This window comes from Pelmatolapia mariae, linkage group LG3_W, assembly GCF_036321145.2.
Source record: "Pelmatolapia mariae isolate MD_Pm_ZW linkage group LG3_W, Pm_UMD_F_2, whole genome shotgun sequence".
Taxonomy (NCBI): Eukaryota; Metazoa; Chordata; class Actinopteri; order Cichliformes; family Cichlidae; genus Pelmatolapia; species Pelmatolapia mariae.
The window spans coordinates 90979000-91005602 of NC_086229.1; the positions used below are offsets into that span (position 1 = coordinate 90979000).

Sequence of the window (26603 nt, forward strand, 5' to 3'; positions counted from 1 at the left end):
TGGGTCAACAGGAAGACTGATATTTGTCAGTGATGACAATAACTTTATTACCTTGCCCCAGAATAAGAACACATCAGGACAGTCCCATAGAGAATGCATTAAGGTTCCAACAGTAGCAGTCGAGCAGAATGTGCAGTAAGGATGAGAGGTTATTTTCATCTGGAATCTCTTCTGACCTTCAGATCTTTAACAAGCTCCTTCCATGTAGTTTTGGGCTGATTCAGCACTTTTTTCATGATCGTCCTCAATCCATGAAGCAAGATCTTGCAAATGGAGGGTGATAATGATCATTTTAGATTTCATCTATTTTCAAATAATTGGAAATAATTGGAAATGGAAGAAAATTGCATAAGCTCCTTACTGATGGTCTTTTAACCTTGTGCAGGTCTACAGTTATGCCCCTAGCATCTTTTGAGAGCTCTTTGGTCTTGACCGTGGCAGCTTGGTGGTGGAGAGGTTGGAATGGAAGAAACTCATTTTGTGAACAGGTGTGCTTTATACACATAACGGGTTAAGATCAGGAGTATCTGTAATGAATAGACTGATTCTCCTGGGTTGTAGAGTATCAAGTGCTTATTTCTTTCAATGAAATTCAAATCATTTTTATATAAGTTTTTATATATCATTTACTTCTGGTTGATAGTCTCCAGTAAAATGAAACTATCATTAGAGAGTCTTCATTTCTTTGTAATTAAGCAAAATCACAAGTTCAGCAGGAGATTAAATAATTTCTTTGCTTCACTGGAGTAAGGTGGATGTACTGTCCTCCTGCCTTACACTCTTCTCTGCTGAGCTTTCTCTTGTCACACACCAGCTCACATTCCTTGTCACATTTGATTTCCACACTGTAAAGGGTGTTCACAATATTATCCCCACGTAAGATCTCACCCAGGTTCCTCTGTCTTGTAAATGATGAGTTCTCGTTTGCAGAAAGGCAGGCAGTAGTTTTCATAAGGAACCTGGGTATGGGCGCAGCTCTAGAAACACAGAACAGGATTACAGGCAGCAGGGACAGTCCAACATTTTGAATGCATCATGGGTGTATATCATTTTCATCAAAAAGCAGATTTAATTCTAAATTGTAGTTTAGATTTTAAAATCCTGCTCATAGATCAAATTCCACAAATGTCTTTTTTTACTCTTTTTTTGAGTTATTCTCTCCCTGTTCTTTACTTTCTTGCCAATCAAGCTGCTGAAACACCCCGAGGAGAGGTCAGATTTAGTGAGTGGAGGCCGCTATAGCAGTAATCCCTCTCTTACAAGGAGCCAGTTGCCCTTTCAACAACTGAAACAAATTTTTCCACCTTAGCTGTTTCTAAGCTGTGAAGGGAGACGTGTTGTTATTTATATAGAGATATAGTATAGTGTTTGTAGTAAATTGTAACACGTGAATCTGTCTGATTTGTGTCATACTACTCCATCACATTAACTCTTTCTGTGAATCTAGGTGTCTGTCTGCCCAGTGACAGCTGGGCTGGGCCCCATTGGATTAGATAGACAGAGGAAAATGGATGGATGAATGGATGGTGGCTATAGTCACAGGACACAGTGAGTTGTGACATTACAGTAAGAATTCAGCTTGAGGAAAAATCCATTCATTTTATGTGGGTTTACACCACACTTGGCATTTGGGATTCACTAAGGTGTCCCCTGAGCTTTGAATAATCATTCTGCATTTTACAACCACAGTTATATCAACACCATCACAGCATATTGGCTGTGATTACCATATTTTGCTGCCTCATAACTGTGTCATTATGACCAATATGAGCTCACAGTGTGCAATCCTACTGTTTCCTAGTCATTGAGAGCTGTATTTACAAGCAGCAGATTTACTATGGAGCTGTCACTTTGCTTTAGTTTCTGACTGCAGTTGAGTAGAACTGGAAAGAAGAAGTGGCGGTTAGGGGATGGCAATGGATGCGTGGATGGAGGGTCTGATGGCAGGGGAGGTAGAAAAGAGGAAAAGGAAAGTGCGGCAAAGTGTAGCAAAGGGGATGCATTTCTGAAGATGTCTAATGGAGAAGAAGGAAGAGAGAGGAAGAAAGAGAAGGAGTGGTTTGGGGGGAGGAGGCGAAATCCAGTATGCATGCTGGAAGCAAGCCGCTGTTACTGCTGAGATGGATAAAGACTTTTTACTGATGGATAAAGAATGTTACTGACTAATAAGAGCTTCACAAATTGGATTGCAACACAGCGGGCAAGATTAAGATAAGATAAACTTAATTTGTCCCAGATTTGGGGAATTCTTTACATATAGCCTGTCCAATGTGATAGAGCACATACACACCATTCACGTGCAATGTAGAATCGTACATGAACTTAGAATAAGTTTGTAAAACATAAATTACTTGCTGCTCCAGTTAATGTTGACTTTGAGTAGTCCAGCCCAGGTCTTAATACAGATCATAAGACAAGGACAGAAAAGAAAAGAGGAAAGATAAAGACAAAGTACAAAGACAGGGCTGTTGTTATTGCCTGTTTTCACTCTGTAAGGCACTTAGAGGATCTGTGCAGCGTGAAGGCTGGCATTTATAGTCGGGGGGGGGGGGGGGGGGAAAGTGAAGAGGAAAGACATGGATTCACAGAAGAAGAGAGACTCTTTGTACCAGCAAGGTCAGCTTCAGCTCTTCCGACTGAGTTGTTAAGTTGTTCTTACTGCTCAGATAAATGGTCTGAGTAAAGGGGTCAACAAAGCTCTTGGCTATGCTCTCTCCTTCCTCCTTCCCCTTTTTATCTTTACCTTTATGTTGCCACGGTGCGTCGGTAACCATCTTTGTCTCTGCTACCTCCGCAGTCAGGGATACAAAAAAAAACAACTGTAAGAAAAATTGTCAATGTGAGGGGGGGGGGGGGCTGTGGCAGCCCAGAAAATCTGCTTCCCTTTTCCCTTTAGCAAAAGCTATATGAGAGCACTCTAAAAATAGGGGTGAGCAACTTGATTAGGAAAGAAGGGTGCACTTTATACAGAGTGAGACAAATGGCTGTAGGCATAGAGACTTTAGTTGAACATGGACTAGATTTTACTTCAGCAGCTTTGGCCTCTAAACCAGCAGTACTGAAGTAGACCTGCATCGCTTTAATGTTCCTCCAAGCACTAGATGACAGATGACGGTGTGGGGTGAACCACATGGTGGGATTGGCAGGAAACCATTTCAACTGTCATATGGTATGGCAACAGCAGCTTTATATACTGGAAACTAGGCTCATTCCATTTTCCATAACGTTAATAATTCAGTTCCATTTTATTTATACAGTGCTGAATCACAATAACGGTCACCTCAAGGTAGTTTATATTGTAAGGTAATACAACATAAACTACCTTGAGAAAAAGGTAGAAAATCCAACAGTCAGTCGACCCCCATTTAGCAAACACTTGGTGACAGTGGGAAAGAAAAACTCCCTTTTAAAAGGAAGTAGGGAGGGCCGGCCTTCTGCCATGACGAGCTGGGGTTGAGGGGAGGGAAACAGGAAAAAAGACACACTGTAGAAGAGAGACAGGAATGAATAATAACTAATGATTAAATGCAGAGGGGTGTATAAACACACAAAGAGTGCAAAACCTATGGCATTTGCAGTGTAACTAAAGGAAGATCCAGGGTCACCTCATCCAGCCCTAATTAGTCTGCACTGTTGCAACAGCCCCTACATGACATTAAGGTATGAATGTAACTTATTCAGCATTAACGCCAACACAGTACAGAGCTCCTGGAATTGAGCACAAAATGTTTCCATTTTCTCAAAATTCTTAAAAAAAATGCCTTTCTCACAGAAACTCTATAAACTAGTCCTTGGTTATTCTATATGATATGATTTCACATAAAAAATGATGAATCATTTATAAACTTTGAATGACGATAGAGATTTTAATGCACCGTCCCTTGTGAGGTAGTGAATTACTGTTTTCGACGATAGCTTGCACCAAAGAAGCTCTGTGTTTCTGTAATCCGCAGTCGCTAACACAAATTTTTGTTGTTCATTCGGTTTTTTGATGTTATTACTATAAACAGGTGGAGTTTTTAAGTTCACTTTACCCTGAAAACAGCTATTTATAATAAAAAATAAATAAATAGTATTCTTAAAGCTTTAATGTGATTCGATGCGTGACAAACATTTGTCATATTTTGGGCTCTTACATTATTACATTCAAGGTACAGGTACAGCAGAAAAGCCAGTAAGAGTTAACTGAAGTCAGCCAGCTTAGTCACTTGTCTCTAATGATAGTTCCCCCCCCCCCCCCCCCCCCCCCCTCATTCTGCTGGTTCTTATTGGGCCTCTGGTGCTCTGTGACTTCTTGTGATTGGATCTTGCACAGTTGGAAGGTATTTCCAATTATTGGCCTGTGGCTATGGGATGATGGAGAGAGAGTGAACACTAAAACAGTCAAGGAATAATGATGAGTAGAGAAAGGGAAAGAGGAGAGACACAGCTAAGTAGTGCAGATCAGGAGAGGGAAAAGATTGCTTTGGGTAATTAGAGAAGTGACAACTTTGATTTCCACACGAGTTGGGGTTGGGAAGGTGGGGGGAGGGGGCTTTCTTTGGCTCATTTTGGCAGCCACCCTCGCACAAATCCACCGTGGCCGAGATGAAAGGTGGTGAGGATCCTGTCGAAGCAAGACGAAAGAGGGGAAGAAATGAAAACGAGCTGCTGCATTGATAACTGCTGCAAAGATGAAAGACAGATGAGCTAGCTGTTAAAACAGCGAGCTGTCTGTTTGAGATGCACGCAGACGTGAATGGTGGCTGATGTATTTACATTGAACAAAAGAGCATGGTGGGTAGGTAAATCGCTTTCTTTTCCCTCGCGTTTCACATGAAGAGACAAAGCTCGTCTGCAGTCTCTGGTTTAAAAAAAAAGATGGAGGAGAAAAAAACAGATCCAAAACTGCCACCTTATCGTGTCAATTTTGTCAATTTTTGACTCCTTAAAATCATCTCCCTGAAAAATAGACTGAAATTTGACTCTGCACTGACACTGGATCCGAATCACTTGCCATCTTTCCCAAACACCTGTTGGAATCGCTATAAATCACAATTTGATCACATTTATTAATAAAAGAACCGAACAAAAGAAAAAAAAAACAGGAGCAAGCATTTAAGAACAACAGAAGAGATGCATCTAGTAGCACGAGGTTACAGTACAAAAGGCTGTGGTTTCTTATGCCAATCTGCTCTCGAAAACACCCAGTGGATAAGAGAGCAATCCATCTAAAGTTACCAAATGAAAAGCAGAATGAGGCTAGTTTGATGGAGAGAGGTTTCTGTGAGAGGAGGAAGAGCAGGATGGCTGCTGGCCAATCGTCTCCAATGTAATCTCCATTCTTATGGATGGATTTCCAATGTGGGTGTCCTGTACAAGGGCATCTGGCTGCCTGCAGAGCTACATGATATGCAGTTGGCTCCTTGGAGAGTTGCTACAAACACAATCGCATGTAATCACACAGACATAGACATTTGTACTGATACGCAAAGAGACAGTGTGTGATTCATATGCTGGATTATCAAAACATCCAAATCTCCGACACTCTCAGACACACTCTGCACTCCTAGCATGCTGTGCAGGTCCCCTGCCTCCCCTACCTTGCTTTGTGTCTCCCCAGGGTGCCAGTCAATCAGCGTGCCCTTGCCTTGCTCCTAGCAACACAGCTGTGATACCTACCCAAAACCAGTCTGATCATAGCTTTTAATCCCGCCAATGCTCCAGGTGGCAGACACATGTCTGTCCTCAGCAGCAGTGTTTCAGGGAGGACGGAATGAGACTTGAAACTCAGGTGACACATTCAGCTCAGCTCAGCTCGGCAGACATACAAACATAAGCGTTGTGGTCCAGCCGCTAATGTTGACATATGCACAGTCTACTACGCTGTGCTGCTCACCCTGGGATGTGATTGCACCCATGATTAAAATACACAGGTTTTTATTCCATATGTCATATGCCTTATGAATACAAGACTTACAAATATGTCACCTTGTACAGTTATTAAACACGAAGAAGCATGAAGTATAGGCTTAGGCTCATATTTGACATAAAGCGCAGACCTGTGTCTGCTACACATTATTATTTAACATAGAAATCAACAATAACAAATCCATTCATTACCATATTATTCCACATTATTATGTTAGATTATTAGAGGACGTAGTGCTTACTTACAAATCAGGTAAACGAAGGCTAATAGAGCCTCGCTTCTGGTCCTAGTATGAATAAAGCTCCAAAAACCAATGATCCTACATTTCATTAGACCGTTTTGAGTGCATCAAAGACTTTCAGGGTTATTATATTGTTAAACTGTATTCCTTGTGTGCACCTTTTAAGGGAGTATTTCTTTATATCTGATACACTGCTTTTCATTGGTGAACATTGGCTATAAAAGGAAAAAAAATGCATCCCTCAAAGTAATAGAACCACTGATGGATTTACTAGTTTATCACTCTCTCCCTCTCTTGTATATCAGATTTTACTTGAGCACCAGGTACGATAGCATTGTTCCTCCATCTTTCATATCAAGCGAAGAGAACAGTCCTGGGAATGGAGTGAGTGCGATAATGGTGGAGAAGGAGAGGAGAAGGGCCCAGCTGTTTAATCTATCCCCCCCTCCGCATTCTTATGCAGAGCAGGCTTCAGCTGGTGGGGAGAAGAGCGAGAAGGGAGAAGCGTCACTGTTTCACACAGAATGACTTATTTCTCTAAGGATCCGAATACAAACAGATGCAAACACACAAGCAGGACACAGAGGAATTTGGGTTTTAGAAATTACAGTGTAGAGGACATAAAAAACCCTGTCCAACAGGACGTTGTGCCACTTTTTTTCCCTTGCCACTGCACATATGTTTTGCTGAAATTAAATTTATAGTCAAATTCTGTTTGTCGTGATTTCCATCAGATTCTGTTTTCTTCCTCTTGTCCCTCTTTTTTTTGTTTTTGTTCTGAGTGGTTAGATAAAAAGCATCCTTGTTGATTTCTCTGCTGTCTTTGGTTGTTGATGAGGCTGTTGTCACTCACTCCTGTTCACCAGGGAAGGAATACACACATTTACATACAGTATACACTCTACACTCTAAGCATTTATTACTTTGTCTGCCACACACTTAGACTGTGTGGAAGTGCCTGAGTACTACATCTAATATCCTAGTAATAAACTTGCTGCGTCGTGGGGAAATGAAGAATACAGAGGTAAAATTGAGTGAAGGTAAATAAAACAAAACAAAGGCAGGGAATTAACGGGGCAAGTGAGAGATATGTGAGGAAAGGGGAGAAGTAATGGTGAGTTTGGATGGACAAGAAATGACAGCAGTGCATAGCGAATAGAAGGAGAAAGAACAGAAAAATAGTAGCTGAGGAAGAATTTATAAAGAACGAGGGAACCAGGAGATGAAAAGGAGGGATATAGGTGCAAGGGGAGAATAGGGCATGGAAGTTATTAGCAAAAAAAGAAATCAAAAGGAGTTTTGGCAAGGGGAGGTAAGAAAAAGGACAGCACCAAGTGTGGCTGAAGGATTGTTTGAGAATAAGGGAAGGACAAGCAGAGAAGAAGAGCAGTTAGATGGAAAGGAGCAAGCACAAGGAAATGGATAAGTGAGTAAGACAAAGGAAAGGGATTAGAGAAAGAATGATGGAAACAAGAAAGGAAAGGAACATTTTCATGGAGAGGACACAGAGGATGAGGAGGGTGAACCCATTTTTGAAGTAGTTTGCCATGTAGTGTGAAACACCTGCCACTAGAGGGAGAAGTACCGGTGGATGATCATTATCCACAAATTATTTGGCTGGTAAAAGGGATCTTGTATTGGATTGTGTTGCTGGAAGTGGCTGATTCAGAAGTGAAAGTTAGAGGAGGGAGGAGATTTAGTCAGGATTTGTGGATGAGATGGCAGATGTGGCAGTAGGAGGAGAACATGCATGCACACAATTGATTCATCTCACTAAGGACTACTGCCTCCCACAATTTTCCTTTCGCTCTGTTATTATTTTGATCGCCGTTTTTCTGCAACCCCCACCATCACCACCACACCCCTCTCATTTGTCCCATCTTCCCCTCGTCCCTCTCTGCTGCCAGCGGCATCTGTCTCTCCTTCTCTAATTCAGTGATTGCAGCAGAGTGGCCGTGTCATTTCTAAAACCAGGGTTGTGTGTGCACTCTAATTGCCGTACTGGTTTTCCAGAAGTCAGAGCTGTGCCTGGATAATCTTAAGTGCAATGTGAACACATGTGTGTAATTGCTGCATGAACATTTCCTTTCAATTTAGACTAATTTCAGTTTCAGAAAGAAAACACAGATGGTCCAAATGTTAACCTGCTTAAAAAGATCAGGTTCATGACTTGAGGATCTCAAGTCACTAAAAAGACAAAATTCCAGACAAAATTCCTATTTTCGTCATCAATGTGCCAGCTATCATTTATCCCAGGCTTCTTCCTTCTCCGTGCGTTTTCTCTGTTCAAATTTCATTATCTTTTCACCCTCTGCCCCCCACACAAACAACTGTTTCCCTTCATATACAGTATGTGCACGTGGAAACGCACCTCCTCTTGCTTATGTGAGCCATTTCTACAGAGGCAGGCGTGGGTAGAGAGACCCCTGGGGAGTAGATGTAGGTACTGCAGAACTGAGAGGTGGTCTATTTTAGATCACTGCAGCACCACAGAGGGTGGTGCTAAGGGGGGGGGAAGTTGGGGCAAAATCAGCGTACACTTGTGAGGATGCAGGATGTAGCACTCTAAGCTTAGAGTGTTTACCGTTTAGACACTGTTCCCAAACCTTCCCTGAATCCCTGACTCATCTCTCTGCAGATAATTCCATCAGCATCTCCTGTCAGTATCCTGCTATAAACTCCAATTCAATCTATGTCCACTCTTTTTTTCCCACTCAGACTGTAGCAAGTAATGCATTTTGGACACATTCCTACATGTCATATATTTTATATATTGGTGTATATACTACATCAATACATATACTTTAGTGATTCTCATTTTTTGGTACCACTCGCAGAACTTTATCCCTCTGCTAGGACACCAGGGGATTCCCTGACCTCATTTTAGCTAGCATAGCTCTCAGGTTTTTGGCAAAGGCTGCTGTTTGACGTACATAAAACTCCTAATTAATCCTCTGACTTTACCACCGCATTAGACTTTATTAAAACCCCAAGTCTGGTCACATCAGCCCTCGTCTTCCCTAATTCCAGCTCTGTCTCTGTTGACAGTGCTATAAGAGGTACAGCGTATGACCCTGAGGTTGATTGAAGTGAAGTGAGGGATAATAAGTTTGCACAGCAGCAATGAAACTTCTTTGACACGTTGATGAAGTGATGCTAATTGCCAAGTGCCACTGAGAAGTGCTCCATTAATGCATAAGAAGGAAGAAAAAAACCTGAGAAAAACTCAGTGCTGACAGTTTTGCTAAATCTTTTTTCTCTTTAGTCGGAGTGGAGTAACTGGATGTAAAGTGAAGTGACGCTCCACAGGCAGAATGCCATCCTGTTGGGCCAGGAGGTGGAGGTTTGCTAATCAGCAATGCTTTGTGTGCGGCAGGAACTTAAATATGTCTTCCTTGGAACAACCATGAAATGTGTTTTAGTTCTCTGTGATTATGTCATGCTCATGTGAAATAACAATGGGAAATCTTTTTTCTGCTTTATTATGTCATACTGTAATAACTGTGTTGTTTACTGACTGCTGATTCTGTGACTCTGTGACAGCTATTATAAGTTAGCACTTCCACAAATGTAATCATACTATATCTAAATAATTCATAAATCTGTTTAACTTGTTAGTGCATTAAAAAAATCATTTAAAATTCAAGGTAACTAGAATGCTGTTAACTTGTCTAACCAAACAAACCAGCCCGAAAACACATCCACAAGTTCTTCCTGTCCTAACTAAAGCTGATTTAAAGTACATAACTTGCTAAACATTTGCCATGTTGCCCTTCTAACCTCTAACCTTTCAACTTCCAGATTTGTGTAACCTTTTCTTAATTTGTCTTCTCCAAATTTCTTAAAGGGAACTTTGATAATGAGCGCCTGGCTATTGCTAGACAAAGAATCCCATACCGACTTGGTCGGGTAGTTGACGAGTGGCTACTCGACAAAGGTAATAAAATCCCTTTAACTCCACTAATGATCTAACTGCCTAACCTACCGTTAACCACCACTCTGGAAGAGGTGCAGTGCCAAGCATCAAGGGTGAATACGATCTGGCTTTTTCACACGACTGTGGGTCCATTATAACCCAGTGCAGACTTTAAAAGCCTGAAAATGACTGACTGATATATAATTAGCTAATTCTTTTGAAGTTTTTCTTTATCTCCAGTGATGGGAAGCCACGCTGCAAATGAGGTATTGTCAGAAGATATTTTCTTTTCCTCTCAGTTTTATATCTAGTTGTCAGTTAAAGCTGTTCACTGTGACAAAAAATTGTCATTCCAAAAAACAATTACCTTCTATAAGTTTTCGTTCCTCTGAAGTATTGATTTGGAGATATCAAAAGGACCTTATCCAAAGCACCTTAAACTGGGGCTGCATCTCTTCAGAGAAATAACTCCCGAATAACCCAACATAACCCCGTAATAACCTGACCACATGTAAACAACCTAGTGAATCCGTTTGCTTCTTTCATGTGTCTTTTGTTGGCTGAATGTGAACTTGTACTGACTAATCACTCATGAAAACAGAGCAAAAAGAAAAGAATGACTATCAGTGGATCCTCAAGGAAAAGAATCCCCATGAAAGTCACTAAAAGTTAAAGGGACTGTTGTGTTTGTTCAGCGTGTGGGCTCCATTTCTCGCCCAACGTTACACAGAACTTGAGCCACAAGTTTGTAATGTGATGCCATGAAAGTGACAATTCTTTAACCCTTTGAGTGCTGAATGTCCCAACCTCTCTGTCTTGTGCCGCGTGTTTGTGCTGCTGAAGGTGGTTGATTCTTATTTTTTAAAAAAGAAAGAAAGAAGAATAAGTTGAGTTTCTACTTCAGAGACAAATTTTTTATTGGTAACTAGCACACACGGAACTCTAGCAAACTATAAAAAAAAACAGTACAAGGATAAGAATCTAAGACTTTACAGTAACATCTGCAATAGCTTCACTATTTGCATAAGAGATGTATTGCAATTATCATGAATTAAGCTTTTGAGGCCAGATACCTTTAGGGGTTCCTGAAATGGAATTGTGAACGATAAAACATGCACGCATGAATTCAGAAGATAAAATTTGTCTGCGAGAGCTAAATGAAGTATTCATGTGACAGACAAACGAGATAAATGAAGTGCTTGCATATTTATTTCATGGAAACAAAACAATCCTTGCATTCATTTCTAGCTCGAGGAAAACTGACTTCTGTGCTCTCCTCTGACATGCCGGGGAATGCACTTTTGCTGAGGTTAGTTAGGACACAAATCAGAATTAAAAAGGCTTGGGAGATGAAAGTTGAATGAAAAAGTGGATCAATAAAAAATGACTTACCCACTTATGAAATGATTTGTGCATGCTATGAAACTCTAAAGAGACTGAGCATTAAACTGAATCTATTATTCTCTTTCTTCTATAGTTTGATATGAGCCTGTATCCAATCATTTCGATGAGAGCTTTTGCAGAAAGTAGGCAGGAGAAATAAACAAATAAACACCCATTAAATCTCAAGTGCAGGCTTTGATCATTTTTGGATGCATTTTGGGGGGGGAAAAATCTGCAAGGTCTTTTATTGGTTAATATTATGGGATTCATTAAAGGAACGTCTTACACACGTCACAGACTGAAGAGGCGAAGTGGCTCTGGAAGATGCTGTTTGTAACTAGATTAGATAATGAATTGGGATTAGAGGACATTGCTAAGCTCAAAGGGTTAAAGCTGTTTGTTGCTTTGATAAGGACATGGAGAGAGATTTAAGCTAAGAAACCTCTAAGCAGAATCTAACCACCTAACAGCAAATCAAACTCCACCCACACTAACCGCTGGGGGCTTCTCTCGCTGTTACGTCGTCCGCGTTCTTAAATTGAAACGATCTGACTGATTTCCCAGCTTTGCCCCGCTGGTGACAAAATTCAGAGAGCCCTCAGTTATAACCATGTTATAAACGATGCTTAATCTTTGAACATAATTTGCCCTGGATGCTGGTATCTGGAAGAACTTGGACAGGTTACGGCAGTCGTTCGGGACAAGAACTAAATACGAAGCTAACAATGTTCTAACTCCTGCTAAAAGACACAAATCTCCAAGTGGCAACATCTTCCCGTTGTCCCCATCTTGATGTAAAGCAAAACTCAGAGGGTTAAAACAAAGCAAATGACTGAAGGCCAAATTCAGCAGTGACACAGCTGCTCTGGGTCATTTCAACAAAATGTGTCTAAGCAAAAGTAAATGAAGGTCCCTTTAACATTTATTGTTTTCACTCCTAAAGAGATTGATGTATTTTAATGTATCCTTCTGTGTGTATTTGCTATGCAGGGTGAGTGGTATGCTTGAACAAGACTTACACACTGGTTCATGTGTGTGTGCGTGTGTGTGCCAAACAGCCGGGATCATTCATTCTGAAATGGATGGCCTGTAATGGTCCAGGCTGTGTTGCCAATATGGGGTTTATGGTCTCTGGTCTCTAGTGATTTTTCTTACATCAGCGCCTCAGAGGGTCTTTACATGTTTCAGGGTTCTTGACCAGAGCGAGGAAAACAATCAGCCCCGTGGGTCTCCTCTTCAAGTGCCTTTAGTGTTTCATCAATTCTGTAAAACTCACCAAGCACGGAAAACCTCCATATCTTTCAGATCTTATAAGTACAAATCTCAACGTGCTATTACCTTCATATGTGGACAGAAGTAAAAATAAGAGAGCTAATCGCCCGCATTCGCTATCACAAATCAGTATTTTAGTCACACCGGGATATAATGGAAGTCACTGGAGCCAGAAGTGTCCTAAAGGAGAGCTGTGCTGTGGCGCTGCACTGTCTCACTACATCTCATTCTGAAGCCTTTATCCCATCTCCCCAACTGTGTGTGAGGCAGATCAGAGTTAGCATCTCTGGCCAACTCGGTGCCTGCTGACTAAATCCAAAACGGCAGCCATTACAGAGACCCAATGGAGGGGAAAAATCCCAAGTCCCAAAAGTTTGCAACAGCTCTAGCCGAGACAAAACTTCCTCACATGTGTCCCCTTATTCTTCTTCTTGTGATGGGTCTGTCATCCCAAGTTTTCTCCTCTCTGTCTGCCTTTCCTAACCCTCACTCTCCCTTCTTACCCTTCTCATCCTGCTCCTTTTTCCTCTGACCACCAATGCCAACCTTACCCAAAAAAAGAAAAATACTTGGCAAGCATTCCCCCTTTTTTTTTTTTTTTTGCTAGAAACAATAAATATGTGTCGCAGCTTTCACATCTCATCAGGGAGCTCCACTAGAAAATAAACAGTACAAATAACCGGCAAGAATCAATTTCCCGTAGGTGTTCACTTTAACAGATGTGAAAAGGAAGGAAGCGAAGCGAAAAAAGCTCCCAGAGGAATTGGAACATCTTCTTCTGGCAACGAGTCTATCCCTCTAGAGCTCCCCGGCAGCCTGACAATCAAGCCTGGAGTTGAGCTACACAAGTGCAGGGAGTAGAAGAAGGGAGGAATACTAGGATACCAGGTCTCTGCAGGCTAAAACGCTAGAACTAGGTTTAACATTCAGTGTTTAATGGTTTGGTGCGAGCGCCCCAATTCCCAAAGTGAAAGCAATCAAGTGCCCTCCGCTTGGTGTGGTGCCAAAGCCCAAATCAAATCTCCAGGCCAGGCATTGGTCCAGGGCTGCTATTCATGATCCCAGCTTCATTTCAGAGATTTTCTCACATCTGGCAGCAGTCAATTGAGAGTAAATCCATATGAGGCTGTCTTTCAGTAACTCCATCATAAGCTTTGCATCCCGCAGAGTTACTATCTTGTTTTCTCATTTGATCTCGCTGCACTATTACAGCCATATCTGAGAGAAGTAGGGGGAGGCGGAATGAATTTTAACGTGCTTGCTCATGAGAAGAGAAGTGGCAGCGAGAACACGTCTCTTTAGTCTGAAATAAGGGACTCTTTACTGTTATTTCATGGTCCCCTACCATGAAATGGCCTAAAAACAGCACAGTCACAGCTGGAGAGAACAGGAAGAAAGAAAACTGTACCCAGCTAACCACCGTGCTATCTCTCTTTGTCTCTCCCTCGACAGTATCACTTGTTTAAGATCCACATACAGATGTAGGATCAGATATAGAGCCACATCTGATTGCATCCAATCTACTGTCTCCAGAGTACTTCACTGCACCGTCACAGTCTCACTGCCCAGAGCTTCCTTCAAGGACCTCAGGGCTCCACTCTGCCTCCCAAGACTTTCTGTCTATCTTCATGCTGCATTTGGCCCCTCATCGCCATTGTCAAACACAATTAATTCATAGTGTTCTACCCGAACCAGCCCAACTTCTGGGGAGTAAAAAAGCAAAACGTTCTTAATTACCAAGGAGAGCTGTGCACCAAGGAGATAACTTGGGAACGCTTCATAATCGACTTTGTCAGCATCCCACCCCACCCCCATTGTGCTCCTGCCTTCTTCGACTTTATCCTTTCCTATCCTTTTTTCTTTGGAGAAGAAAATGGAAATGGGGGAGTTCATGTTTGTTGATATGGATACTCTAAATTCTGCAGGCGCATGAAGGATTTGTGCGCAGAAACCCATACAGACTCTGCACGCTAACGGTCCAAGTTTGCACTCTGCACGTCAAAAAGGAGCGCATTGACAGAGGTGAATTCTGGGCCATCCCTCCCACCCTGCTAGAGAAAACATTCGGAATAGAAGCTTCTTGCAACCATATGGCATGCCTCCTCTCTGTGAGATAACAGGAGTAGAAGGAGGATGAGAGAGGCGTAATGATGACGGTGGTGGGAGAGAGATACTGCTCTCTCCAGCTGCAGTGCTTTTCATATCCCCTCATATACACTTAGATCATCCTTTACCACCATCCACTCCTTTCACTCTCCCACTGCCTCCCTCCTGCTTCAGGTCCACAGGCAGAGGAAGGGCTAAACCTGGCTAGAACACAGCGCCAGGCCGCCGTCCCCTCCCCTCCTCTCCACATACATTTTGAGGGTTGTAACAGACATACAACCATTATTTTTCTGCCTCCGACAAGCAATCTGTGCATTAGCAATCCAAGCGTGGCCTAAAACCAGCCCACTCCCCAGTTTGGCTCAACATAGATAGTAATTACTGACCACAGCTCATCTGTGACAAGCCATTTCTCTCTAGTTGAGGAAGACTGAAGGTAGAAATGTGCTTTTACAGCTTCAGAGCATTTTACTTTTGGTCAAAGAGGTAATCTTTATCAAAGAGAAATTAGACTGCGGTGAAACTAGTGCCCAGATAAAAGATTTAAAATGTGCAATCAGGTGCTGCATTGTATCTTCAGGCACACAAAAAGGATACATTTATACTTTTCATGCAAGATATTAACGGTGTTTGTAGCTATTGCAAAAACCTTCTTTGATAGATGTTTGGTTATCATTTCAGTTATTGTTATTGTATTGTTATTTTTAGTTCTTACTGAAGTAAAGACACTTAGGCCCACTGCAATTTCCACCCAGTCTTAGAGTCAGTGTGCACATAGAATCACTGTGTGAAATGGACTGTTTGGCTTTTTTTCTGGGAATTTCTTTTCACCACCTACTTTGTATTTAGCCATGTATTAGAAATATCCAAGTGTCAGTTCAATCACTTTTACCATATTATAACTAATGGAAGACAAATTTAACACCATCTATCACTAATCACAAAATTTTACAATTTTTAGGTCCGTTTTTACAATGTTGTTTTTGACAGCTGGGTATTTTATTTTAGTATTCTCACCACCTCTGTGTTAATGTATCCCTACGTCCTCTTTATGAGCACCTTCTGTGGTCAAACAGCAGGTTTGTGGGGATACACACAGCAGGAAGCTTTGGCATTAGTCAAGGAAGGTAGATATAAAACCCTGTTATAACTAAGTTAACCATGTGATTAAGTGGCTATACTTGAAAATCAGGGTGCAAAGCTGGAGGTGACTCACTAGTGCTTCCTGTGATCGTTTAATATCCATAGTAAGCACTTCACTGCACTTTCTTCTTCTTTTTTTCCCCCTTTCCTTTTGCCTTTCATCTCACTACATGACTTACTCTCCCTTCTGCTTGCTTCTTACCGTCTTACTCTTGTGTGTTACTGTATGTCTGTCTCTGCAGCCACTCTTTAACTGCATCATTCCTCTTGTTCTTTTTATCGAGCCTGTCATGCACTCTCTCTATCCCACCCTTCGTGCCCTCGCTCTGTCTCTTTGACATTCTGTCCTCATGCACACTTGCTCTTTCACTGTCCTCCTCGTCTGTCATCCTCCCTCGCTTCTGTCATCTCTTATGTCCCCATTCTCCAAGACTCTGTCCAACCTTTCTTTATCATCTCTTTTTCTCCAGGCTTGGGTAGATTACTCAGGAGTTTCCCTGTGGCCAGCATTAAAAGAAAGTAAATTATACATGTATAGATTTTTATAATGCTAATTTACTTCAAGCATTTTTTTGTTTTATTAAAATATATATGCTTTGTTTGAAGACACTGCTGAGGAAAAGCCCTGTGATAATATTGCAGGCTGGGGTAAAGTGTACTATAGCAGGGAGTCCACATCTCCTGTCATATTGATTACCTATCAGCTAAGACAGGATGAAGGGGGTTGTGATTGTTGCTTATAATACCTTTAGAAAGAATTGTTCCCACCTTTTCTTACCCCGATCACCTGTTTAGAGAGCTGCTGCCAGGATGTGATGCTGAAGAACTGGAGGTTTTCCAAGATGCATCATTTCTAGTTACAGTATCCTTAGAAATGGGGGGAAAAGATACACATCTCAACAATCTCAATGGCTAACTGCCTTGGGATTCACATGTAATCACGATATACCTGTATGGGATATGATATATATATTGCATCTATGTAACTGCTATCATAAGGCTCCTAGATAATGTTGCTTTCCAGCATATTTCTATCCATATCACTTCACCACCAACAGCTTTTTGTTGGTATGCAACATGTATAGACATGTTGCATACCAACAGTCTGTATTCCCCTATTTGTTCATTAAATACATAGCCTATGGATTTAAATCTAAGGGCCATTATTTATGCTAAATATAGGTATGTAGTGAAGGAAAGAATTACATCTCATCGTTCCATAACATTATGTTGTTTTTTCTCTCAGAGTGACAGTGAGAGAATACACTAAAAACAGGCCCAAACTGGTCTGATCTCTCAGTTTGCGTTTCTTAATAAGGCACCATCTGCATTTACAAGAAATAAAGCCTTTTTTATAGTTGCACATAAAGCTACGTAGCTAAGACTACCTTGGCAGCTATTTGTAGATATCAGGTTGAACATAGCTGAAGAAGATGGATGGTTGTGCAGATTTTTCTGCTCTGGTGGTGCGAAAACTGATCATTAAAATCAATTTCCATGTTCAATTGGTACTGAACGACTATAGCTTTAATAGTAATCTGTGCTTTTAGCCATCCTGGTAGGGTGGCTCATTAGATGACAGTGTTTGTTGGTCCATTATTTTTGCCTGAGATCACAATTATCAGATGAATACCCTGTTGCCTTCCATGTGTTCCTTGAAAATTCTAAGAATTCTAAGAATTTTGATCCTTAGTCCAGACTGTGAAGTTTAGCAGTATAATCGGGCATGAAATACTCTGGTTTGAGACCTCAAAAGGCTGATTCTGTTCATCTGGACGTAGTGTTTTCAATGGGAGAAACGTTTTGTCACTCATCCAAGCGACCTCTTCAGTCTCAGCTGACTGCAGTTTTCCCCAACCTTATAAACAGTACATTGCACAATAATGGTTTGAGACAGTCTTTCACCTTCAGCTAGTCCTTGTTTCTTGCTATCTACCAATAGCTAGCATGCTAAAACCAGAGACTGTACATCCAATTTGGACTGGATTTTAACATTCAAATTTTGGAGAACTGCAAAAGCACATGTAGTTTATTTGTGTTAGCTAACATGTTAATACCAGAGATTCACTAACAAAACTGAACAAACTCAAACCTCTTGGACTTTAATTTCAATAAAAACGCTTTAAAAGGCACCAACACTACAAACATTGTTGAGAGGTCCAGTTAAATAGCCTACACCTATTAAGCTGTAGCTTTTTAATGCTGTGAAGTTTAGCATTTTAGAATGGGAATATATCGGGAAGTGCAGTTTTTGAAGTTTCGGTACTAGATGTTGTAACTGTGAGTCTGTCAAACAAGACATTTTTCCTACTTAACATCAACATGTTAGCATCCATTAGCATCCATTACATTTAGAGACATCTCTGTCACTAAATGTACATACAGTGCACTCATTATTTTTGCTCGTATTTCTCACACTCTAAAATCTTTAAAAAATAAATTATTTTCAGACATATGGGTATATAAACAGATAGAGGGATAGATGTATGAACTCCGCTCAGTCTCTGCAGTAGCTGATTACAGAAGTCTGACCATTCTGGTCTCCGCACTGCAGTTAATTAAGGCTTTGTGTATGGCTGCGGATGCCCATTATAATGAAAGGCTGGCTGTCAGCCCCTCGTCCCAACACACAAACACGCACATACACACCCAAATCCATCTAGCTCCTCCAACGCCACCACCCCACCCTACAGCCACCCCTATCCAGCTGCTTCCATCGTCAAGCCTCTGCCCATTAAATGCCCATCACCTTAAAATTCCTGTGGAGAGAGGCAAAACACATCCATACACATTGAAATTGGTGAAACAGAGCCTCATCAATGTGTAACCCATGTGTGCTGTGCTGCTGCCTAATACACACAAGCACACACACGCGCACACACAGAGGGAGAGGTGTATGTAAATAAATGTTGAGGAAATAGACACTACTTGAAAAGGCCAACTATCACACACATAAAGGTCATTTCACTGGCACATTTCATAAGTTATTATATACATGCACACACACCCTCTTCTCTGCAGCAGCGCCACAGCCAGCTCTGTCATATTAAGCACCGTGATTGCTTGTCATTGCAGAGGCTTCTCTTTCTATCCTTCCTCGCCTCCACCCCGCCCCACTTACGCCTGCCGCCAAAATTGGTTCTAAAACCACATGTCACTTTTGATTTGACCCGGCAGACCCTGAAACAATAACTTCATCAGGCCCTGTTAGAGTCTCATCCTGAGCAGACAGCTACAAAAACAAACACTGATTTCCCTTCATCTAGTCTAGAGGGCACCTTTCTTCTTGGCTTTCTTTGTCTCATATGGGATGAGCACATAAATGGCCACAGTACTCTCATGTGCTCGAGGCTTTTTTTTTCTTTTACAAAGAGAGGCATTAAATAGGTCACCCAACGCATGCTTGGACATTTTAAGAAATATGTCATGATACATGAATGCATGTGCAGTGACTCTAGGAGGTATTACTAATCCTCCTTACTCTACATCATAATCATAAGCCGCTTGTCAATATAGCTTACTTATGACTGTGTCACTGGCTCAGAGTGTAACTCTGCCACCATTACACTTAACTCCTGCGGAGTAAATTGTCCTATCTGAACAGACCATCTTGTGACTTGGAGTTTCACATCACACACAATAGAAAAACACCATGTCTTCAACTTGTCCACACTCTATGACCCTTTCAGTCCAAGTGAAGATGTTTACAATGGAGACCTTCTGGGCTGATTTGTGAACGTGTGTGGGGTGGGGTTAATTATGTGGGCTAAAATTTTAGTGCAAGCGTGTGTGTGTGTGTGTGTGTGTGTGTGTGCGCACGCGTGTTCAGTCCTGATGTTTAAAGTGAATCTTTGTGTATACACGTGCATGTATTTTCTCCTGTATTTTCCCGGCTGATGTTCATAGTTTAACAGTCTGTTCATCCTTTCCTGTTCTATTTATTGCAGCATCACTCCCACACTAAACATGCTAAGTGATGATATAATAAAATAAGAGTCAGATATTATGTCAACAGCGCATATGCCAGACATTAAGTCTCATTATTATAGAGTTAGGGGACAGGAGCGTAGTCCCTTGTGGGACCCTGGTGGGTCTAATGATCTGATAATAGGCTGACATGTGTAATGGCCCTCATCGAGGAAACAGATTTATGTCTTCAGCACTTCTGTAGAGTCTACATACACACGTAGATTAAACATGCAGTTTTACATTTACGTACCAACACAAGCATTCATTGACATAATTCCTCTGATATTCCCGCACACCTGAATCTTATAAACAGGTCAAAATAAGCACACCCATATAGATGAAGAGTAAATTATAATTATAGTGATGAAGAACCCTCTCAGCTCTCCTAATTGAAAGCAAATGGGAGCTGGGCCTGTCCCCAGCGTCTGATGAGAAGAAAGTTGTCACTAGCTTACAGTCTGATTGAAACCATGAAACAAGCATTCAGAAAGTTATTCAGAGCATGAATTTGTTATTTAACTGAATCACATGCAGGGAAGTCACTGTGAGCAGATTACCCGAGCAGGAGTGCCAGCAGAAGCGCTGAGGAGCAATCTCCCATACCTGCACAAGACGTAATAAATATGCATACATGCACACGTACACACGCAACCACATTCATAAACACACTCCCTTCAGGCCCAAGATTCGTAGCCCACCATGTCTACTGAGTCAATATTTCACTCCCAAATGCACACATTAGCGCAGTATCCCTTTCACGAACAAACACACTCTCTCTTTCCTTGCAGGGATTGATTAATCCATAAAAAACCTCTTTAGCTTCTCCCATCCTTCTCCTCTGAGTAATTACCTCATAAGGACTGTTTTTAACCCACATCCTTCCAACAGTTTTCCTCTAACCTGAATATTCCCCGATGTCCATGTGAGTCTCACTAGGGGTCAAAGATTGTGACAGTCTGAGTGTTGGGGATAAGCAGGCACAGTAGGGATGCATGCCTGTCGGAGGGGGAGGAGGGGAGGAGGTGAATAAAATAAAATCTAAACGGATGTCAGTTGGAGAAAATACAGGGAGAAAAACTATACCTGTCAGACTGCCCCCACTCTGCCCCTACACCACAAGACCTGGTGACACATTAGTATTGGACCCTGGTTAAACGGTTGACTTAGTCCTCTCTTCATCCATCTATCCATCCAGATGAATGGTAATGACCACAGAGAGGAACAGCCCCTGCTGAATTAAACATTTCCTTCCAATGAGAATCTCATTTTCCTCCTTTAGATGACAAAGCAGGGTGATGGTTTTTCCTCTGGCAGAGATACTTTATCATTGTGCAGCTCATGTGCATTGGAGGTCAATGACACAGACCCAGCATTGTTCTAATATATTCCATCTCAGGGCAAATGAGATGCATTTTGCTGTGAACCTTCAGTCTCAGGGTCAATCCGCGACTGCTCCTGCAATCTATTTGACTGCCAGATTCAGGGTGCTTTTCTGGGAATGTGCCACGTGACTAGCTCCATAATGACTGCAACTGCAGCAAGCCAGGGTCCAATCTCCCTAAAGTGTTACCCAGGAAATCCCTTGTGATTGAAACACTCCCCCTATCTCCTCCGATTCACCGTGTTTCATGTTGAAGCTCACCTAAAGATCATGACCTGATTTGTATTCTTTGCCCCTTTCTTTCCTTCCCCTCTTTCATGACCTCTCTTCTTTCCGCTTCTCTCTCCTCCTTCATCCCTCCGTCTTGTCATCTGTCGCATATTAGGTCGCCAGCTGACCATCTTCAACAGCCAAGCGTTCATCAAAATCGGTGGTGGAGAGAAAGGGCGCCACTTCCAGGGCCAGATCTCAGGCCTGTACTACAACGGCCTGCAGGTCCTCAAACTAGCAGCCGAGGGCGACCCCAACGTCCAGACCCAGGGCAACCTGAGGCTGGTGGGTGACGTGCCCTCGGTGCTGACTACCGACACCACCTCCACCACCCCACTGGCTGATATGTCCACCACAATCATGGAGACAACCACCACCATGGCCACAACCACCACCCGCAAACAGCGCTCGCCAACCATGAGGGACAGTGTGACACAGGTGAGCAAAGTGAGTTAGTGATGCCAGCTTGTTTATATGATTCACAGAGAAAAATCAAAAGGCTGCTGTTTGAGTCACCGAGGCAAGAAGATGCTCTGGTGCTGTGCATTGTGATGGACCATTGCCAGTTAGTTTTAATTGGCTTTTTAAAGTCCTCGAAAAATCCTCGAACTGCTGAAAACAATATTTGAAAGATTAAACAGCATGGCCAAGTAACCAGATGGTTCTTCTTACATGAAGAGATTTCAAAAGAAATCAGATGTCAGCTACAAGGTCAAACAGTCACATTCTCAGCTCTGTGCTCTGTGCGAGTTTCCCTTTTTTAGCCATCAGCTGTATTTAGATGGTCAAACAGCCCTCAGCTGTTTGATCCATCCATTAGACCAATCAACACTGCGGTTTTGATTTTCTTTAAGAAGATGTGGCTGACCGGGATCCTAGAAATCACTGCTCATCCAGAGGCTGGTCGAGGGCAGGACCATCTCGAGAAGGAAATCTTGCTACACAAAGAGCATAACAACTTAGGACACAATAAACTTCCATTTACGAGTCTACATCGTGCGCATGTGAGAGGCTGTGATTTATGCTCCGATGATTATCCACATGGGCTAAAGGCACATATTACCAGCACGGAAAGCAACAATTAGCAAACGGTAGGGGACCTTTTCCTTGCCCACATGCAAGAAGATGGAAGAGGCGGGCCATCATAAAAAGACCTAATAACAAGATCCAGGAGGGGAATACGCTCCAGCTCACATCCAGCATCATTAGCTATAAACTGTGTGCTGTGCAAAAAGACAAGTGTGATCCAGGCCATGAGAGGAAGCGTTGAAAGCTTGTCGCCCATGCTCATGGATGTACTGTATGTCAGCTATATTTGGCGCTGTAAAGATTTTGTACCTTAATTAGTTGAAAGCTTTAAAACCTGTCAATTCCATACTTTCAATTTCAGCTCTATCGCATACTTTTATGATGTCGCGGAAAACACAAAAGCACGGTGCCAATTACTAGTGCTTTCCTCTTATTCAGTTGTGTTCATTAGCACTCTTCATGTCCACAGAGGCATATCTGAGATCAGTCAGCGAGCCACTCACACTCTTCCCTGAAAACCATGATCAGCAGATCCAGAATGTGTTTAGATCTTCGTCTTTGTCCTTTTATCATCGTCTCAAACCTTCCTATTGTGCCTCATTTTGGGTAAATGTGGCAGTTCCAATTAGACTAAAGATAAGGTGAAGCTGTTGGCACCACTGCACAATAGATGCAAAGTTATACTGCGAGCACCCAGATTAAAGAAAACTTTTAGTTTTGCAGCAACTGTTTTTCTTTCTTTCTTGTACATTGATAAAAGTCAGCCTTAATGAGGCCTCCATAGGCTCATCAAACTAATACTTTGATGGCACTTGACAAAATATGAAGGTGCGCTTGTCTCAGTCATGGTTATCGGTGCCACGGAAGTACAAACAAAAAGTTTTGGACCTAAAACCTGTCAGAGCTCCTTCGCAGTCAACAGCATCTTGATTGTGCCCAGTTGGCACAATCAGTTGATCTGTGATTTAGTGTTTCTCTCTCTTCTCTTTAAACATGAGATCAGTGGAACGTGGAATTAAGATGCCACATGTAGGATGCACTCGGTTCAATGTCTCTGGCCTCCAGACTTCTTGGCGAAACCTGCTCTCCACGTTGAGCGTATAGCGAGCTTTAAAAGCATCTGTCTGTGATGTGAAATTGGCAGCCCCAGACTGCCCCGCTTGATAAATTATCCGGAAGCATTTTAGGATAGCAGAGGACTCTTGAGTGTTGTCTGCCTTTTGGTTGTTACAAGCCTTAATGTGTATTCCATTTGCTGACTTATGTTTATGTTGGGTCATAAAAAAGCACGGTTCCACCTTTAGAGTGCTTTTTATTGCTAAGACTCTATTTTTTAGATAGTGTACACACATTTTAATGGCTCCATCTTTATGATTATTATGCACCTAGCTCAACCAAGTGTATTGCCACAATAGACAAAAATAGCATTAAGGATATATGCTGGCGAATCAAAAGATATTACCTATGAGTCACTATGCATGTACTTTAATGATCAAACAGGCATTTTTCTGTGTGTAGAAAAGCCTAAAAACATTAGCACTGATCATTCATACAGATGGTCCCAGGTGTGGTACCTCCTCTGTCCCCCAACCCAAAGGAAAGACAGAATAAAGCAACAAAAGAATAACTGTGAACACAGCTGTAGCCTAGCAAAATTAGGCAAAACCTCTTGAAGGGTGGAGGATTACATTGATTTTTACAACAGCTGAGAGGCACCAGACTGTATGAAATCATTTATATTTGCTCTTTTAAACACCAGGCTCTGTCCTGGGAAAGAGCCTGTGGTGAACTGGAAGTGTTGTTTGTTTTCATATTTGTGGCAGGAACAGCAGTTGGGGGGGGAAATGGAAGAAAACAGTGTATTTAGTGCGAGCAGTGGTGTGTATCGAAGCTGAACAGACAAGACGGAGCAAAAACCCATACACGACTCAAACTCAATCAGAATCACAGACTATCACTGTGCCTGGCTAAAATTTGGGATACGTGAGTCACAATCTTACAGGGTATATGAAGACAGGCGTAGCCAATGTGACATTATCCATTGGTTTGTGAAGCTCTATTTTTGAAGGTCGAATTTGAAGGGGGAGGATCTGACTTAGAGCCCGTGTGCTTTTATGGTACCAACTTGTCAGTCCCAAAGTACGCCCACCCAACCCTGCTTTACCATCCTTCCTGACACTGATTCAGAAAATAATTTACAAAATAAACATCACATTGTGTTCGATAAGACTCGACACTTTAGATCATAAACTCAAGACTTATTTTGTAGCCAGTTAAACCTAAGTCCAAAGCATAGACAGCTGCATTAGAAAAGTAGCTGATTCTTTGGTAAAACAGAAAGTAAATGACAAGGTCCATACAGCAGGGAACATTGAATAATGCCACTTAAGAGTCTGTTATGTGCAGCATTAATGGTAGTTGAAAACTAAAAATCAAATAATTAAGAAACCAACTTTTCTGGAAGAAGTTTAGATGAATTCACAAATCTTTAGGTTTTCGTTTCTGGGTTTTATTGACTAATCATTTTGAATTATATGGTGCTGTAAATCATCCAGGAGGTGATGGTAGCTTGGTTTACTTTAGCAGTTTGCTTGTTTTTGTCAAAATAAAAACTTTTTTCCACCTAAAAAAAAAAAGAATGCAAAAAGAGAAGGTCCTCATGGAACTACATGATTCCAGATACTCCCTGCCTGTTCAGTGGCCATGTCTGGTTCACCTATTTGAAACAGAAGAAGTGTAAGTATACAACAGTTTTATGGACTGTGCATCATCATTTAAAGCCCAAATGTTTGTATCTACAGTAAACATTTTCTGTCAGTTGACAAAAGCTTTCATTTTTATAATTACAGTACAGTCAGAGTTTGCAGAATTTTCTGTAACTTTACACATTTATTTTTTCATAATTTAAGCCCAAAGAATTGTGCTGATAGATTTCTTCCATTGCATTTCTTTTTCTTATATTGAAATATCTTAGTGAATAAATGTGCACTTAAACTTCTGTACGTCAGCATAAATGGAAGTTTCGCCAGTCCAGCCCGCTTAAGATCGAAGTGAGCTGTATGTGGCTCATGATGTCAAATGACTTTAACATCCTTGCTCTAGATCCGTCACAGTCATGTGGTCAGATTAGGAATTGTTGCCTCGTTGTTTTTCCTGTTCTTCAGATGGATAAAAAAACAAACATGGCAATGGTATATTAATGCAGGAGTGGGAGAATCTAACTATATACGAGCAGAAACTTAAATTTCAATTTCTCCAAAAGCTCTGAGCTACCCGCCGCGCTGTAGCTTTGATCATAGTGGAATAATGTGCTTTGATGCTTAGAATAAAAGATCTACCTTTTGATGTGCATGTGGGGGTCTGATTTATTCTGCTTTTTTACCCCTTGATACTGTGGGTTTCCATGAAACAGTTGGAAGTCATCACTTGTCTCGATCTGACCCAAATTTGGTGTCAGGATGTTATAAAACTAAGATCACAAGCCTCGCCCTTGCTGCTGTCTTAAGCTGAGAGCACTCCCAGGTGTTTGCCATCTCTCTCTGATTTGTCTGGACGGATAGAAGATGGTTCAAAGTCCTTGTGGGTCCTGCTTGGAGATAGTCAGCAGTGCTACTGCGGGGCTGCTTTGGATGTTCCAGAGGGGTCAGGTAGTGAATTGGGGTTTAAAAGTGTGTCACAGATGTTGCATGAAATTACAGCCATGATAACTCCAGGAGGCTGAAAAAAACCTTTTGACATTCAATCAGTAAGACATTGTGTTATAAAAACTCTCTTTTTTTCTTTTCTTTTAACTTTTATGGCCGCAAACACAGCCCGACGTGTGCATTTATTGATGTCCTGGTTGTTTAATTTAAAGGAGTGCACATTTTAAAGGATTCATTATGCGCTGTTTATATCGAAGCAGCTGCATGGATGGAATAGGAATGTAAGTGCATGTGTGATGGAGATGTTGCTGGGAAACTGAAACAGGATCATTAGGACC

At 41.6% G+C, this 26603-nt stretch overlaps 1 protein-coding gene across 13 annotated transcripts in view; it reads left to right on the forward strand.

Annotated features, from left to right (window-relative positions):
- The window catches only part of nrxn2b (neurexin 2b), a 661917-nt gene that overhangs the window by 622813 nt on the left and 12501 nt on the right, over positions 1–26603 (forward strand). For 6 of the 13 annotated variants that reach the window (XM_063470250.1, XM_063470249.1, XM_063470257.1 and 3 more), the window contains 2 exons: positions 10000–10089; positions 21708–22039. In XM_063470250.1, the coding sequence (XP_063326320.1) occupies positions 10000–10089; positions 21708–22039 (422 nt within the window). The remainder of the gene's footprint in view (positions 1–9999; positions 10090–21707; positions 22040–26603) is intronic. The other 7 variants (XM_063470251.1, XM_063470258.1, XM_063470262.1 and 4 more) reach the window with 3 other exon arrangements.